This window comes from Pteronotus mesoamericanus, unplaced genomic scaffold, assembly GCF_021234165.1.
Source record: "Pteronotus mesoamericanus isolate MK-2021 breed Mesoamerican mustached bat unplaced genomic scaffold, CSHL_Meso_final contig_2, whole genome shotgun sequence".
NCBI lineage: Eukaryota > Metazoa > Chordata > Mammalia > Chiroptera > Mormoopidae > Pteronotus > Pteronotus mesoamericanus.
The window spans coordinates 33,187,255-33,205,769 of NW_026555084.1; the positions used below are offsets into that span (position 1 = coordinate 33,187,255).

Genomic DNA, 18,515 nt, shown 5'->3' on the forward strand with positions numbered 1-18,515 from the left:
TTTCATCAAGATCACGGATTACTTATCATGTGCCAGGCACTCTGCCAGCGGCTGCTGTCTCCGTTAGTCCTCCCAATAACTCCCACGACGCCGGGACTGCAATGACACCCACTCACAGGTGAGAAAACTGAGACTTGGAGGAGGCAGCGTAAGTATCGGGGCTGCACTTGAATCCTGGTACCAACGAACTCCAGTTACAATGCAAGGCAAGCTTCGCTTATAAACAATTTTCATGTCTCATGTCTAAGGAAAGAGGTGTTACCAAAAGCTAGGTCACCACTGGGAGACGACTTGACTTTGGGAGGTGGGCACACAATGAAGGACGCAGGTCATGTGTTACAGAAATGAACACCTGAAACCTTTATCCTATTAACCAATGTCACCCCAATACATTTAATTTTTTAAAAAGCGAGGCCACACAAAGCCCTAAGGGCAGAAATCAGATGAGCAGCTGTGAAAGGCTGGAGAGAGTGAGCAAGTGCGAGACTCAAGGAGGAGCCGCAAGGGTCACCGAACGCTCTGCGGCGCGGGGAGGCGCAGCTGTGACACTAGGCACCTGTCAAAAGCTATACGACTGCAAGGAGAAGGAACCGTGAAGGAACTGCAGTGGATACAAATTTTTAAAAAATCAGCTGGGACGTTGGAGAATCCCAGGGTAGAACGGGGGCTGAGTCAAATGAATCCAACTATGAAAAGAGTATATGATGTAACCTTGCTGAAGGCGGTAGAGCGACACTGAAGGCGGTAGAGCGAAACATGTAGCTAACCCAAGTAACTTTGCACAACAGTGTCTCAGTTGAGAACTGCAAGGCTGAAGACCAAAGAAACTGTATGTAAATGCTACACTCTGGTGAGTGAAGTTGTTTCTCCTTGGGTACAAGGTAGCAATTTTGAAACTAATTTACATATATATTGGGGTTGAACAAATGAGTAAGTGAACTCTGGGTAATGAGAGCCACGCTCACTGTCCAAGGAAGAAGTTAAAAATCAGTAAAGGGGGAGAGCTCGAATGAGCCCTGCGGTGCTGAATTAGAGGCATCACTGAGGCAATGCTTACGTGCACAGACAGATGCGTAGAGGAATACTTAGAGGTGTGTGTACGCAGAGGGGTGAATACACACACACACACACACACACACACACACACACACACACACACCCCCGCTGTCTGCAGAGAAGGCCTGCAACCAATGAGCTGCCTCCCCACCCTCCCGTAGAAACAAGCACACCCAGCACCTAGATCTTGATTTCTAAATACCATTCTTCAATATAAGGAACCAGGACTCCTTGGAAAAATGGCTGATTCTAGGGCCAGGGCAGGAAAAGTTCAAGAGGAGCTTGGAGTGCCTTGTGCCAGGAAGTAAGGAAGTGCTTTAAGAAACGGGGGGAGGGGAGTACCCCAAAGAAACACAAAACTGACGCGAAAGAGCTCAGAATGGCCAAGGCTGGAATAATTTGAGCAACAAAATAAATAATGTAGCATTGGATTATAAAGGAGAAATTAGCCCTGGCTGGTGTGGCTCAGTGGATTGAACGCTGGCTTGCGAACCTGCAGGTCGCTGATTCGTTTCCCTGTCAGGGCATATGCCTGGGTTGCAGGCCAGGTCCCCAGTAGGGGGCGTGCAAGAGGCAACCACACATCGGTGTTTCTCTCCCTCTCTCTCCCTCCCATCCCCTTTCTTTAAAAATAAATAAATAAAATCTTTTTAAAAAACCATTCAATGGAAAAAGAATAGACGGAAAAAAAGGAAGAAATTAAATATCCATGCGTCCATAATGACATAAATGCTTGAATAAACAAATAAATAAGACGACTCTTCCTTATAGATATGTTGATACTTCCGTCTCCAGGAGAGGGGGCAAAATCTCCCTCTCCTTGAGTGGGGGCTGAACTTTCAAAGAGCAGCGTTGGGAAAGGAAAAGAGGAACTTCACAATGAAAAACTCTGGCAGATGCCACTTTAACCAAGGCGTTGAGGTTAAAGTTGCCAGTGATAGGTCATGATGACATCAAGGACATGACGCCATGACAATGGGGAGCCACTTAAAGGAGACATCGCAACTGAATGCAATATGGTGTCCTGGATGGGACCCTGGAAGAGGAGACGACATTGGAACAAAACCTGATAAGATCTGAAGAAAGTCCACAGTTAACTTAAAAAATGGGTAGCAGAATCACAAAGTCCCTTACACCAATTAAGATATAACTTTGTTATTTTCTATAACAGATCTGTTCTTATTAAAAATTGAGGTGACAATCACATAGCATAAAATTAACCATCTTCAAGGAGACAATTCGGTGGCATTCAGGGGAGTCACGACATTGTGTACCTGTCCCCTTTCTCTCGCTCCCTCTGTCCAGGTCCGGAACATTACCGTCGCCCCACAGAGAAATCCTGCGGCCGCCGAGCAGCTGTCTCCCCCTCCCTCCTCCCAGCCGCCCGTCTGCCCTCTGTCTCTGTGGACTGACCTATTCTGGAAATTTCATAGAAACAGGATCACACACTATGTGACTCGTTTCTTTCACTTGGCATGTTTTTGAGATACATCTACTTTATACATTCCTTTATATGGCTGAGTAATATCACATTGTATGTCTATACCACAATTTGTTTATCCATATATTTATAGATGAACATTTGGGCTATTTCTACCTTCTGGCTATTGTGAATAGTGGTGTTATGAACACAAGCATATGTAAGTACACGTTTGAGTATCTGTTTCCAATTATTTTGGGTATATGCCCAGGACTGGAATTGCCAGCCATATAGTAATTCTATATTTAACGTTTCGAGGACCCACCAAACTTATCCATGGTGGCTGAACCATGTTACATTTTCATCAGCAAAATATGAAGGTTCAAATTTCTTCCCTTCTTCACGAACAAATCTCAGTGGGTGTGATGTAGTATCTCATTGTGGTTTTGATTTGCATTTCTCTAATGACTAATGATGTTAAACTTCTTTTCATATACTTCTTGACCATTTCTTTATCTTTTTTAAGTATATTTTATTGATTATGCTATTACAGTTGTCTCAATTTTTCCTCCTTTGTCCCCCTCTGCCCAGTTCCCCTCTTCTCTCCAGTGACCTCCCCAACCTTAGCTCATGTCCATGGGCTATGTAAGTTCTTCAGCTTCTCCATTTCCTATATGTTCATAACCTCCCCCTGTCTATTCTGTACCTACCAACTATGCTTCTTAATCCTGGCACCTTTTCCCCCACTCTCCCCCTTCCCATTCCCAGCTGATAACCCTCCATGTGGTCTCCATATCTATGATTCTGTTCTTGTTCTAGTTGTTTGCTTAGTTTGTTTTTGTTTTTTTGATTCAGTTGTTGATAGTTGTGAGTTTGTTGTCATTTTAGTGTTAAATCAGTTAATGAAAAATCAGTTAATGATTTTCTTTTAAAATGATCTTCTTTTTCCTGAATAAGTCCCTTTAACATTTCATATAATTATGGTTTGGTGGTGATGACCTCCTTAGCTTTACCTTGTCCTTAGGATGAGAAGCCCTTTATCTGCCCTCCCATTCTAAGTGATAGCTTTGCTGGATACAGAAGTCTTGGTTGTAGGCCCTTGCTTGTCATCACTTTGAATACTTCTTGCCAGCCCCTTCTTGCCTGCAAAGTTTCTTTTGAGAAATCAGCTGACAGTCTTATCGGAACTCCTTTGCGGGTAACTCTCTGCCTTTCTCTTGCTGCTTTTAAGATTCTCTCTTTATCTTTAATCTTTGGCATTTTAATTATGATGTGTCTTGGTGTGGCCCTCCTTGGGTCCAACTTGTTTGGGACTCTCTGTGCTTCCTGGACTTGCATGACTATTTCCTTTGCCAAATTAAGGAAGTTTTCTTTCATTATTTTTTTCAAATAAGTTTCAATTGCTTGCTCTTGCTCTTCTCCTCTGGCACCACTATGATTTGGATGCTGGTACGTTTGGAGACATCCCAGAGTATCTTCTTAAACTCTCCTCATTTTTTTGAATCCTTGTTTCTTTGTTTTGCTCTGGTTGAATGTTTATTTCTTCCTTTTGTTCTAAGTCATTGCTTTGAATCCCGGCTTCCTTCCCTTCATTGTTGGTTTCCTGTGAATTTTTCTTTATTTCCCTTAGCAGAGCCTTCATTTCTTGCCTTCTGCTTTTGCCGTATTCAATGAGATCTTTGAGCATCCTAGCCACCAGTGTTTTGAACTCTGCATCTGATAGGTTGGGACAAGTTTCTCAACAAGGGAGGGGAAATACCAGACAGCCCTCTGGACTTGAGAGATGGAAGGGGAGTCCAGGGACCCCAGGCAGCTGGAGAGCGCAGAGCAGCAGACCCGAGAGGCCAGGGCCGCACACAGAGAGCCACGAGCTCTGTGAGGGCCCCCGGGGTATTCAGCAGAGCACTGACAGCTCATGTGTGCGAGGAAATGGCCTGACACAAGACAATAAACACCCAAGGATGAGAGGGAACAGTGCTCAGTCTCACATGGGACTGGGAAGATCGCCTGTGCAAACGCTGAGTGGAGTACCAGGAAGGGTCACGCCCCAGCGTTAGCTAATCAGCCCTGGGTTAAGCACAGCTCTGGTCCTGCCTAATGGATCTTAAAAACAAGACCCGAACGGATCAAACTGTTTCCAAGTAACTTAACTGTGGCACAATAAAGCTTATGAATGTTAATAGATTACAAAAATATCTAGCACCCAATGAGGAAAAACTCATGTCTGCCCTACAATAATAAGTTACCAGCAGGAGAACAGGTTTCATAATGAGCAGAAAAATCAGTTAATTGAAACTGACCCACAACAGCCACAGAGGTTAAAATTAGCACACAGAACCTTAAAATAATGGTTGAAAGTGCACTGCCTATGTCCAGAAAGTTAAGTAGAGACATCAAAAATATTAAATGACCTAAACTGAAATTCTAGAGATGAAAACTATTATGTCTGAGATTTTTTAAAAAATGGGGTAAGGGATTAATGGCAGATTAGATACTGCCAAAGATAAGACTAGAGAACTGGAAGTCAGCTATAGATGTTATCCAAAATGACCCACAGGGAAATAGTTCTTTTTTAAAAAAAAGAAAATAAAGAGAATAACATTAGTACACTTGGGGTTTCAAGTGTCCTAATATATGTGTGGTTATGGTCCTCCCAGGAGAACGGAAAAAATACTTGAAGAGGTAATGGCTAAAATTTTTTTCAAAACTTGATGAAAACTATAAACCCACAGATCCAAGAATCTCAAGGAAGCTCAAGAACAATAAACACGAAGAAAGCTACACCAAGACATATCATGAATTAAATTGCCTAAAACCACCGATAAAGGGGAAATTTTAAAAGCAGACAGAGAAAAAAGGCATGTGGACAAACTAACTCTCATATACTGCCAGTGGGAATGTAAAACAATACAATGGCTTTGAACAACAGTTTGACAGTTTCTTAAAAAGTTACTCATACAACCAGCAGATGATCAAGCATTGTACTCTAAGAAAAATGAAAGCATTTTGCATATAAAGACTTGTACATGAATGTTCATAGCAGCTTTGTTTGTAACAGCCAAAAATTGAAAACAACTCAAATATCCATCAATAGTATGTATGAATAAACAAATTGTCGAATATCTTTATAATAATGCTTGCTAATTGAAAAGAATGAACTAATTACATATGCAAAAGTATCAAAGAAACTGTCAATAATTATACTGAGTGAAAGAAACCAGACTCCTCTCCCCACAAAAAAGAATGCATAGTTCCATTCATATAAAAATTCTGAAAACTGGCACTAACCCACCGTGACAGAAATCAGTGACACCTGGGGGTGGGTGGGGAGGGACGGAGGAGAGGGTTCAAGGAGGCAGGAGGAAACTTTTAAAGGGATGATTGTGGAGATGGTCTCAGGTTTACACACGTCAAAACATATCCAATCGCACATTTTAAATACATGGAATTCATTGTATGCCAAGTGTACCTAGAAATACCAAGTAACAAAAACTCCTAGGCCACGCGTGTTCGGGGCTCAGAAGGCATCGGCTTAGCACGCTAAGCTTCAGGTTCCGCCTCGGGCCAGGAACACCCCCCCCGTCCCTCCCCCGCAGTCAGGTGCTGGCAGCAGGCAGGTGGGTGAGAGCAGCCAGCCCCACCCGAGCACTTGGCAGGAGCTCGGAAACCTTTCTCTAAAGAATGCAGGTTTAATCAGGGACGCCCATTGGCACACAGAGTCACTCTCTTCTAAACCACGCTGGCAAATACTTCCTTAATGTTCCCTGTTCAGTCCCAAAAAACATTAGCGTGTTTTGAAAGGGTTGGTCTGCAAACACAATGCAAGTCTTCAGTAATCCTGAATGAGTGTTCCCATTCATTATTTTTCAAACACACTTCACTGCCCATCGAACCTGCCCTGTAGGGGAATGGCTGGTTCCCAAGGTGGCTTCTGACCGGTAGAGGAGAGGCCTGAGGCTGCCCCGGGGCACGGCCCCCACGCCTCTTCCCACCACGTCGGGCCTGGTCAGAGCCCCGCGTGAGTTCCACCTGCTGCCCGCTGCCCCCTTTGTCCCGCCCAAGGGTGCCTGGAGCTTCCCTCCTGTGTCACATCTGATTAGGTGGTGTTAAGGGCTGAATTGTGTTCCCCTTAATTCATACGTTAGAGTCCTAATCCCCAGTCCTTAAGAATGTCACTATATTTGAAGATAGGGTCTTTGAAGTGGCACTTAAGTAAAATAAAGTTATTATCGATATCCAATGTGAGTGGTATCCCTGTAAGAGGGACTGGGAGTCTCACACACAGAGAAAAGGACACGTGGAGACACAGGGAGAAGATGGCCGCCTGCAGGCCACAGGGAGGAGCCTCCGGGGAAACCCACCCTGCTGACACCTTGGTCTTGGACGTCCAGCCTCCAGAACCGTGAGAGAGACACTTGTGTTGTTTAAGCCTCTCGGGCTGCGGTACTTTGTTGCGGCAGCCTGAGCAGACTGCCACCCCACCTGACCCTCACTTCCCTCCTTCAGAGCCCCGCCAGCCCCGCGGGGAATGAAGTGAGAGCAGGTGCGAAGGACCTGGAGGACTTCGATGCTGGGCTGAGAGGGGAGCCTCTGAGGGCTGATGAGCAGGGGCAGGGAGACACCGCTGAGAGTATGACCAGCCTGGGGCACGGAGTGGCTGGACTCCGTCAAGGAAGTACCTCTTTCAAGAAGGGCCTCTTGGCCCTGGCCAGGGGGCTCAGTTGGTTGGAGCCTCGTCCTGTGCACCAAAAGGTCACAGGTCTAAATCTTGGTCAGGGCACACACTTAGGTTGTGGGTTTGATCCCTTGTCGGGGTGCATGGAGGAAGAAACAGATTGATGTTTCTCTCTTTCTCTCTCTCCCCTCCTCTCTTTCAAATCAATAAACATATCCTCAGGTGAGGATTAAAAACATTTTATTCTAAGCAAAGGGTCCCACAAATGGGACTGAAATAAAGGGGCCAGAAGAAAACCCAGCAGCAGGCCCTGCAGGCTGAGCGATGAGGCGTCTTCTTCCAGCTCAGCGGGAGCACAGCCAGGCCTCTGCGGGGCGTCCTCACAGGGGCAGGAAGGAGGGGACAGAGCCGCCCCCAGGAAGACCCGGCTGCCAGGCGGCTGGGCGCCGACAGTGCTGGCAGCCATCGAGGCAAGAAGGGGGCTGACAGTCCCCTCACTGTCATGGTTGGCGTACTCCCAGGAAGTTCATTCTCTGAGAAATGAAGGGGCAGCACCCTTTTGCCTGAGGAGCAAGTTGAGGCTTGGAAATGCCAAGTAATTAGTCCAAGCCAACTGATTAGGGGCAGCTCCAGACTCAAACCAAGGTCGCCATACTCTACAGCCCACGGCAGGAGCTGCATGGACCCCACTAGGAAGCTCCGTGAAGGACTGGGTGGTCTGGCTTCCGTGGGAAGCCCACGAGGCCAGGCCCCGCCCCTCCCACTTCCTGCACTGGTCCCTGCGAGTGCACACGCACACAGACATGTGCCACATGCACACACTCATAGACATGCCCACAAGTGTGTGCAGTCTCACATGCATGTGCTCACGTGTGTGCGCATCGATCCACGCGTATACACTCCAGCACACACACTCGAGTCCCGCTGCCGCGCGAGCCGCCTTCCCTTGCACCTCCACTGGGGTCTGGGAACAAGATGCCGTCGGCGGTGACAGCCCACCGCCCCACAGACGGGCACACGCGGCTGGAGGAACGGACAGGCCGATTCTTGCACGTGATGGGCCTCCTCGGAGGCCCCGAGTTGAGTGTGTTCTATTTAGACGCCTTGCAAGCACCAGGATGCGTTCTAAGTACTTTATGGTTTGTTTCGAAACCCAACATCGGACACCAGTTCAGTTTTAGAAGCTGATGCTATTTATCCACGTGAAAGTGCCCCCCGCCACAGATGCTGTGGCCACGTCAGAAAATGAAACCTGTCCCATGTCCAGTGCAGCTGAAGCAGGTGTGTGAGGCCTCTAGTCCACAGGCTACATGTCCGCACCTGGGGAAGCCCGAGCCACATGGAAAAATCACCAAAACAGACAAACCTATTATTCCAAGCCCATTTACAAGGTGTTTGAAGTTCTTTCACAATGAAAAGGCCACATAATAATTTTCATGATTAATTAGGTTTTTTATTTTGGTTGCAAATGTGAAAATTTTTTATTGAAATCGAAAAGTTCTGTCTGCTCAAATGAGACTGAAAAAAAAATGAGGTTATGAAGCTAAGTCAGTGTTAGCTTTTCTTCAGCCACCAAGTCCCATCCCTCTGTCGCCAGCTCGGAGCCAGGGCATGGGTATACACCTTTTACTGCTGCACAGACTTAAAAGGCAGGCCGAGTCCGGGGTTGGGAGGCCCATAGGCCTGCCATGTGACCACGGGGCTTCCTCTCCAATTAGCCAGTGCAGATATCCCCCTGGGTCCCGTCAAAGGAGGCACTCTCATAAGAACAGCCATAGTCAGGACATGTACGATGTGCTAAAGCACTTTGGACATAGCATGTTCCATCCCTACAGAAACCTGAGGGCGAGGATGATCACGCCTGTTGAACAGACGGGCAAATTGATGTTTGGAAAACCAGCCATTTACCCAAAGTCACACAGCCAGGAAATGGTAGCGCTGGGAGGAGAGCCCAGGTCTGCTTAGAGCTGTGGCTTTGCCCTGACCCTACGGGTCCGCCACCTCCTGAGGATGTCCTTGCTGGCGGGAAAAGCTGCTGCTCCTGCTCCTAACTTATTGCTTCCCCGGGGGGCCGCGGGGGCAGGTCGCAGGAGGCTGTGCAAAGGGCTGGGGACAGGACTCAGGTTACCCTGGGGCTAGTCACTGCCCTGCTCTGGAAGGGGAGGCCACCTCATGGGGTGGGGGGCAGAACTGGGGCTGTTAAGAAACAGGAGGAAATGTAAGTGAACCCTTTTGCCCACAGCAGGCACAAGGGAGGGTCCCCCTAATCCTCTAGGAGTGCACTGACGTGACTTTCTTTCAAATGACAGCTGCACACTTATTTTTCCTCCTAGTGGTTCGTGCTTAGTCCTAAAATATGTTTCCAGATGTGATGAAGGGATGTCTTCTGAGTGCCTGTGTCAACAATTAAAGATTAATCCCGATCCTACACATGGAGAAAATTGAACAGAGAGGGAGCTGGAGTTGTGTGTGGCCTCTGGAGAACGTTCGAGTTACATTTGTTCACAGAACTGGAAGCCCCAGCAGGGCCCAAGCGCAGGGCACTGCCAAGCGCCGCCCGGGAAAGGCTTCTGCCCCAAACTAACGCAGGAGCCTAATTCGGGGATGACATCTTCAGAGCTTTTCCAGATCTTATTTTAAGGCTTTCTTGATTATCAATTGCTCTCTGCTCTAACAACAACAATCCCAACTGAAATAAAATTTCAACCACAAGATGGCCTAAATCCACTTTGTTCGTCACGCAGCTTGAAGCACGACTTCCCAACAGCGTGACAGTTTCAGGGTTCGACAGAAGGATACACGTGCGCGTCACGGACAAACTCGGGTGCTCCAGAATCAAAACAAAAACACAAGGCCCTGAGGACGTTCCTCTACAAGCAGTTACTCTGCATCCGAAGAACAACAGAAGAGACTGTGCCCACAAAGCTACCGGCTGCGCTATCACCTGTGCCAACAGAAGCGAGGAGGTGGCCTAGCGGCTGTGTTGGGGAGGCGGCAGACCCCGCTGGCCGGACGCTCTGCCCTCGCGAGCAGGACCGTGGAGCTTGCGCAGCGCTGCAGCCGAGTTTCTGATGTCAGGTTGAGATACCCCGAGCGGGGATAAAAGGGCTCACTCTGCGGAACGGTTAAGTGAGTGTAAGTCTGTCTATGCATAAGAATTGCAATGGATGATGCTCAGAGTTCAACAATTCTTGTTTTAGGATGATCGATAGCATAATCATGTTAAATCAACATCTATCTCGGTTGCTTTTTTTAAAAAAGGAGGATGGGGAGGGCTGCCGAGTTGGCATGCTACGTCCCAACGTTTGATAAAGGAGGTGGTCACAGCGTGGCAGCGGCAGCAGCTGGGAACTGACGGGCATGTCGCTGGGCAAGGAGAAAAAGGTCTACGCCTGCCCGCGCTGAGCAGAGCTGAAAGAACGCTCTCTCACCAACATCCGGCAATGCCTCCTGATGGGGCTCAGAGTAGAGAAAGGAGAGGAACCTGTAGAGATCTGTGGGGAAGGAGAAGGCTTCTCTGAAAGTGGAGGATGGTGCCAACGCCCAGCGGGCCCCGTGCTCAGAGCTCACCCTCTGCCGCCCGAGCGACTGCGTCCAGTCCCCCTTCTCTGCCCTGAACGCCGACTCCTCCTGCCCACCTGAGCTGTGCTCTCCCCTACGCATGAGACCTGGGGCTCTGAGGGGCCGGGCGACCAGCCGGGGCCACACGGCCTGCAGACCAAAGGTCTGTGTGCCCTCAGGTTCCCATGTTGAAACCTTGTCTCCAAGCTGGTAGTGTTGGGAGGTGGAGACTTTGGGAGATGATTAGGTCCTGAGGGTGGAGTTCTCATGACCCAGATCAGCGTCCTTACTGAAGGGGCCCCAGAGAGCTCTCTCGCCCTTTCTGCCATGTGTGGACACAATGAGAAGACAGCTTGGCATGAACCGGGAAGCGGGCCCTCACCAGGATCTGCCAGCGTCTTGATCTTGGACCTCCCAGCCTCCAGAGCTATGAGAAATAAATGTTTGCTTTTTAACAAACAACTGTGAGAAATCAATGTTTTGTTGCTTTCTTGCCACCCAGTTATAGCAGCCTGAATAGGCTGAGACGGTGGCCTCCGACTCCTTGTCCAAAGTGTTTCCTGCTCCAACTCAGGGCCCCCGAAGCCGCCACGACACACAGCTCCAGGCAAGGCGGTGGCACCCCCAGCACACGCACCGCCCTGCTCCATGTCAGGGGACTCAGGGTGCCCCCAAGGCTCCACCACCGGAGAAGAGGATTGGGGCTCCCTCCTCACAAGAACACTCTCTGGGAAGCGGACGAACGTGGGCAGGGGAAGGTGGGCCGGGGACCAGGTGGCCCGGAATAGGGGCAGGTCCACGCCGCTGCAGGCTGATGCTGTGCCAGCACAGAGGGCACAGAGGGCGCACCCGGCCTTCTCCATCAGCCCTCCCAAGGCCGCCCTAAAACCTGGGGGCCCAGGCCTGGCCCTGGGAGCCCCACACAGGCCGCCGCCTCCACCTCAGACCCATGCCTCCCGTGGTAAAGCCAGGACAATGACTGCCATCTTCCACATCTCCTGAGGCAGTTGTGGGGAAGTTTTAAGATTTTAACTTATCTTGTAGTTCACATTTTGTAAGTCACATTCTGTATCAAAATACAGATTTTGATACTGTCACATATAAACCAAATTTTTCAATATATGTAAATGCCTACAGAACAAAGAGCTACAACCTACTGCCTATCCCATTAAATCAAAACTCTTCCCCTGGATTCCAAGCCACTGGGCGGTAACTTCTCCAGAATGTGGCTCCAGCTTGTAGTCCAAAACCCTCTCTCATTATTCCTCGGACGGTCATCTCCTTGGTTTCCCCAGTCCCGTGTCCTCTCCTCCTTCTAATAACAGGACTCCAAATCATCCTTTGGGACCATCCTCCACTCTGGTCCTTTCCGCTCCAGCAAGGGTCGCACGTGTGACCCAGGAAGCCCGCCCCCGAGCCTGGTAGAGCAGAGGCTGCCCCGCTGTTCTGCGACCAGCACGTCTTCCATATTGATCATCAGGGCGAATCGGGGCTTCCACCAGGGCTGCTGGGCAAGAGAAACTCCAGCGCTGAGGACGTGAAGCCCCCGCTGCTGGCAGCCGTCCCGCCCCTCCCGGGGGAGTGAGGGCACCTGGAGAGCCGTGAGCCAGTACAGACAAACACAAAACCAGGGCACCTCTAGCTGTGCCTGGGCAGACAGTCTCCTGGGCTCCTCGTTTTAATTCAATCAGTTCCCCTATAACATAAGCCGGTCTGAGTTGGGGTCCTGTTGTGTTGCTGTTTGAAGGTACAAGGGTCCAAAGGCATCTGAAAAGGCTGGCTCTGGTGAGATGATGTCAGCGAGGGTGACAGGGACATCCTGCTCTGGGGACCTGACCTGGCTGCACGTGCCCTGGGAGGGCCGGGGAAGCCATGGTGAGGTATGGCTGCTGAGAAAGCCCAGGAGGCCCATGGCTGAGGGGCGAGGGCTGGGGCCGGGCTGCCTGGGCACAGCTCCTGGGCACAGGGCCCCACCCACGGTTTGGGGGGCACTGGTCTCCTTGTTCGGCGGAGCCCCTGGGCCAGCGGCCTGCAGCCGGAGCAGCCTCCTCCACCCACTGCAGCGCGGTGAGCAAGCATCACCGGCCCCTCCATGCTGCACGTGGCAGAGCCGGAGAGAGAGCAGGGCCCTGAGGCGGGCAGCCCTGTGTGGCTGAGGAGTTCCCAGAGCGCGGGGCACGGACGCACCGCCGCGGAAGGGGGTTTGGTTATGAAAACGGCGGTAGGTCTGGGGATGGCTGTCCCGTCCTCCTCTGGGGTAACAACCGCGCGGCATCCATGTGATGCCGTCGGCTGCTCCCCGGTAGCCATGCCCAGTCTTCCTTCCTCACGGAGCCACAGTTCTCTTCCCCTGGCAACATGCCTGCCAGCCTTAGGGGACAAATCCAGACTGGCCAACGCCACTGCCTCGTCAGAAACAGGCTAATGGTAATCATGGGCCTGGCTCGGACTGTGAGGAAAGTCTGCCAGGAAGGGCTGGAACCTCCTCCTGCCTCCTTTTCCTGCCTCCTCCCTTCTGCTCTTGTGTGAACACTCACGCTTGGAGTTGCAGCAGCCACCTTGTGACCATGAGGAAAGGCCGAGAGGATGACACTGGCACCCGTCAAGGTCAAGTTACTGAACCAACTCCAGGTCCTCTGAACGACTTCCGGGCTTCTCTGGTTGTGCAAGACAATTCAGCGACGTTTACGCATCCTCACCAGCAATAGCGCACTGGTTGACCACCACACTCCTCCACGTATGGTCTTTGCTCATCACCGCCCGGGCTGTGGTGGCCGCCATGTGAGGGAAGGGACAGCTGAGGCTGAGGAGGCTGAAGAGGTTAGCTGACAGAGCTGGGAACGTGGGACTGAAACCCTTCCGTGCCCGCTGATCCACGTTCCGCTCCGACTCCCCTGCCTCGGAAGGATGACGCATATTCAGAGCCAATATGTGAAAGTCCAACGTAACAATTAAAAAGTACGTTTGTGAAAGGAATGCCTTGACAGTTGGCTCATGCTAATCATGCTGTTATTATAAAGCTCTCCCAGACTGTCACACAGAAGAAACACACACACACACACACACACACACACACACACGAAAAAGAAAAGAGCAGAGAGAGAATGCGAGCATGCCAGGAAGTGTGGGATAGAAACTTCAGTTTGGGAGCCAGGAAATGTCAAGGGAACAAATGTAGCGATCCATCTCCCGTGCACCACAGAGCAGCCCTGACAAGTGACAGACTGCCACAGAGGCTGGAAAAGCTACAGCTGCTTCTGGGTTTTACGGTAACAACCAACATGCTGGTATATAATTGACGGCACAGAAGGAAAGTGCTTGAATTCTACCCTCAGTCTCTGGGTTTTTCTTGTTTTCAGACTGCCTGGTCTGGACCATGGAAGACCGACAGCCAACAGCAAACCCATTATAAGCTGGAAATGACCTCTTCTGAATACAATTAAATGTTTCTTTCCTCCTTGAATTGAACTCTTTACTGTAGTAAAATTCACGCTTTTGCGGCACTGTAACTATAGGTGTACCTACTGGGGGCAGGTTGATTACTCAAGGAGCCTATTTAAAGCATACTGTCAAATGCTTGTTTTGTATTTATATTTTTAGATCAGACTGAAGATACTATTGTTAATGACTTTTGCCCAGAAATCGTGTTTTTATGTTCTGAAAGCGATTCCTCTTGCTTTGTACCATGGAAGGCTCTTTAGTGATCACAAGCTGACGTGAACATTCCTTTGTAGGAGCTTCTGCATCTACGCTGTCAGGAGCAGCAGCCAGTCCCAGGTCTGTTCCCAAGGGAGCACAGACAGGGGGTCCCTTATTAACAGTGGCTTTTGTTGGCTTTTAAAAAAAATTTCTGACAGTAAGTGGTGTGTGTCTGGCAAGAATTTCTCTTCTTTAACTGGGATGAGAATTTCTCTTCTTTGGTGTTTGTCTCCAAAGCTCTGAAACAAGCTCGTTGGGAAAAGGACGACCTGCCGCCACGCCCAAGTCACAGCTACTTCCGCCCGGGCTTAGAGCAGGCTGCCCTGAAAACCAGTCGCAACTGAAAAATGTGCTCAAGGGCAAATGTTCTCTCCTTAAGCTATTTTCAGTTTAATATTTATTTGTCTTTCCTATCTAATAGTTAAAAAAAAACTTCACATCTCTTTAAAGCCAGTTACCCGCTCACCATCACACGCCTCCCCAGAGCCCCTTCTTCTGCTGGGGACTCTCGGGGTCACCAGCCAGCTACCTGGTCCGCTACCCAGCGACCTCTGTGAGGACAACAGCTAGAGGCAGGAAAAGCCTGGCCCTGGCAGACCAGCAGCTTTGGGGCGGGGGTGGGGGGGGGGGGGGGGGTGCACCAAAACAGCCGGAGCTCCACCCCCAAAAGCACCCCCACGGTGGCCTCTCTGGTGCTCCGCTGGGAGGGGAAACTGGCGCGTTAGGACTCCGGGCGCGCTCCTCGGACCCCGAGCTCAGTCGGTTCATAGTCGGAGGTGCGGGGATGTGTCCGGTGCTAACGCCAGCAGCTGACTAGTGCAGCGAACGCGAGGGGAAGTTCCGGGACTCGAACATTCCCTTTGCCTTTCTAATGGGGACAGAGAGAGCGCGAGAAAGGGAGCCCTTTGCTTGAGGTGGTGCCCCAGGCGAGGCCACTGCTCTCTCCCTGTCGCCCCTCGCAGTGCGGGACTTGAGGATCCACACTCCTCGGAAATGGCTGTTTTCCCAGGACCCCCACCCCCCTTAGAATTAAACACAGTCTGCAAGTTCCTTGCAGAAGGTTCTCCTAGGATTTCTGATTCGCCAGATCCGGGCTTGTGGTTCATTTTTACTCAGAGGGGCTTCCTGTTTGAAAGAGCAGCGCAGCCGCGCACTGACTGGTAGGCGCTTCACCGGCCCTGCCGCAGCCAGGCCGAACCCGGTCGCCAGGGGTCCGCCGCTGCCGCTGTGACCCGGCCAGCAGTTGCCGCCGGACCCGAGAGGTTTCTGAAGCCGGCAGGCACTTATCCGGAGAAGAGAGGAAATCGTTTCATGAAGCAGAAACTTGGCCCAAAAGCAAGCAAGGAGAGATGTAATGGTGGCTTAAGTTAAACTGGTAAGAAATAGGTCTGGCGAGCGAGGGGGTGTGGGGCAGTCCTCCCCCACCCCGCAAGGGCTCCAGGTTAACTCAGCGCCGGGCAGAGGCCGAACACCTTGCCCCGGCCACAGCTCCGCAGGGATCCGGGGGTTGGCAGCAGCAGCCCCGCCCTCTCTTCCTCTCCGTCGGGAAACACGTGCGTTTCCTCCACCTGAAGATGCCCCTGAGGCAGGGCACGTGGGAGGCGCCCTTCCCAGGAGGAAGGGGACGGCTCAGCACGGCGGCGAGCAGAGCGCAGCCAGGTGGCTCCACCACCGCAGCTCCTCTAGTCCCACGGCGGGGGGGGGGGGGCGGGGGGCGGGGGGAGCGGGGGCGGGGGGCCACTGCTGCACAAAACGTGGGGGTTTTGATGGACACGACGGGTGAGGGCTTCGAGGCCCCCAAAATGGCTCCTGCTTTGACTGTAGTCGAAGTCGGAGTCTCACATGCCTTCAGCAAACTCAAGAGAACCCAGATGTATCTGCGTTGCCCAGGTGGCATCGCCCAGGCGGCACCGCCTGAAATTGGAACGCAGGTCTTCCGACTATTTTTCTTCCCCTCACCCTACCGCTCTGCTGCGGGCATCGCTTCAGGCTGCGCCGAGGGCGCTCGGCCGCCGCAGCCCCCAGCACAGCATCTCGAGGATGGCGCTGCTGCAGACAAACTTTCCTGGGGGCGCAGCGCGGGCCGGCTGCGCTGATCGGATCCCTTCCAGGTCTGAGCCCTCGGGTCCGTCCGAGGCATCCCTCCGCCGTGGCCGCTGCCTGCTGGGGTCCCACGCTTCCCCAGGTACAGCAGCGTCAGGAAGAGCAGCTGCTACCGGTGACAAGCCACCCACCAGACACTTCGCGCAAGAGCCTCTTCACGACGCCGGCACAGAGGAGAAGCCCGGCGCCCACCGCAGGCGGGAAGCGACCGCCCGGGCGCACACACCCGTGGGTCCTCTCCCTCCCTCTGCTTGTCCCCGAAACGGCCCTTCCAGCTCACTTTTCCCGTGGCCGCTTGCCCTGGAACGCGACCTTGAGGCTGGAGTGGGGACAGCAGGACCCCTCGGGGCGGCACCCCCACCAGCCTCCTCTCCCGCGCAGGCCGCCGGGATGCGCTGGCGCGCAGAGCCGGCTGGCGAGCCCTCCTCGGGGAAACTACCCGGGGCCCCCGGCGCACGGACACTGCCCCCGGCCCCACGCGCCCCCTTCCCTCGGGACCGCCCCCGACCCGCACCTCACCTCGCGCAGCAGACGCTCCAGGTGCGGCTCGGCCCAGGCGGCCAGGGCGGCCGGGGACCCCGTGCGTCTCAGCAGCTCCCGCTCCTCCTCGAGCGCCGCCACCCGGCCCTGCAGCGTGGTCGCTTGGGCGCCCAGCAGCAGACAGGCAACTGCCGAGCCCACGGAGAGCAGCAGGCACAGCGCGCTCACCGCCCAGGCCCCCGCAGCCGTCGCTGGGCGACTCCCGCCGCCGCCGCCCGCCGGGGCGCCCTTCCGCGCGTCGCCGCCGCCGCCGCCGCCGCACTCGCCCGGGCTCATGGCGCGATCTTCGCGTGTGCGGTTCGAGGGGGCGGTGCAGAGCTACGGTTGAGGACTGAGCGCGGGGAGCGGGCAGAAAGACCGAGGCACGAGGTCGGCCCGGCGTAGGGCTTGGCCTCCAGGCAGCAGCGGATCGCGGCGCACGCCCCTTTCCCTGCCGCCGGCTCCTCCACAACGGCCACTTTGGGCAGTTTCCTCTATGCAGATAGACTCTGCCAGAAAAGGAGCCGGGACCCACCCAGGGGAGGAGCGGCCCGGCCAGCCCCGCGCGGCGAGGGGGCGGGGGCGGGAAGGGAGCTGGCTCTGCGGAGCAACCCCCCCCACCCCCAGCGCGCGCCTAGCGGACCCTTCGAGCAGCGCGCACCCCCGCCCTCAGCTGCCGGGGCGCCGGGCGGCACCCACTCCCGCGCGTGCACCTCTGCCGCTCCCCAGCACGCGTTCCCACTGCAACCCCTGGAGATCTGAGATCCAGAGCGCCTTCTGCAGCCCACCACTAGCTGGGGCATCATTCAGGCCCGGCGAAATTCCCTTAAACTTGCGAATTAATCTCTCTGACAATGTTTTGAAAGGTCAAAACTTCAAACCCTGTAGAAAACGTAGTGAGTCCTTCCTGGATGGCGCCTTAGCGCCACCTAGTGGTCGAAAGCGACTTCTGCGCGCTCACTCTCAGACATTGCTGGGGTCGAGGCTGGCCAGACAGAATGATGCCTCTTAGAATCTTAATTTCTCTCCATTTATTATGTGCCAGACATGTGGTGCGGAAACAGACATTGTACGATCTTGTCCGTGACCTAGAGAAGGCTTTCATTTGAGAAAATTGAAACTAAATAGATGGAAAAGGAGAAAAGTACTCTGCCTTTTGTTGAGCTGATGGCTTAATTCTGTAGTAGAAACACCACTTGGCCAACAACAATAATCAGTGTGAACATTTAGCTCATAATGTGATTTTGCCGCAAAGTTATGTCACAGGGTCAAGGTAGGAAAGCCGGAGTGATAGGGGAGTGGCTCTAACAGGGGGAGGAAGGGGGAGAGGCTGGCAGTCAGCCAGGCGGGGTTCCCTGCGCCCTCACATTCCTCCCAGGCTGATTCCTACCCTAAAGGATCCCAAGCGACCCCTCCACGAACCTCTCTACTACTCAAATAAAAACAATAAACGGCTGGCTTAGATCTTTGTAATTTGGGCAA

At 52.5% G+C, this 18,515-nt stretch overlaps 1 protein-coding gene across 1 annotated transcript in view; it reads right to left on the reverse strand.

Annotated features, from left to right (window-relative positions):
• Positions 1 to 17,330, reverse strand: part of COL23A1 (collagen type XXIII alpha 1 chain) — a 296,335-nt gene extending 279,005 nt beyond the window's left edge. The window contains exon 1 of the mRNA XM_054568558.1: positions 17,034 to 17,330. Coding sequence (XP_054424533.1) covers positions 17,034 to 17,330 — 297 coding nt within the window. The remainder of the gene's footprint in view (positions 1 to 17,033) is intronic.
• Positions 17,331 to 18,515: the final 1,185 nt, after the last annotated feature.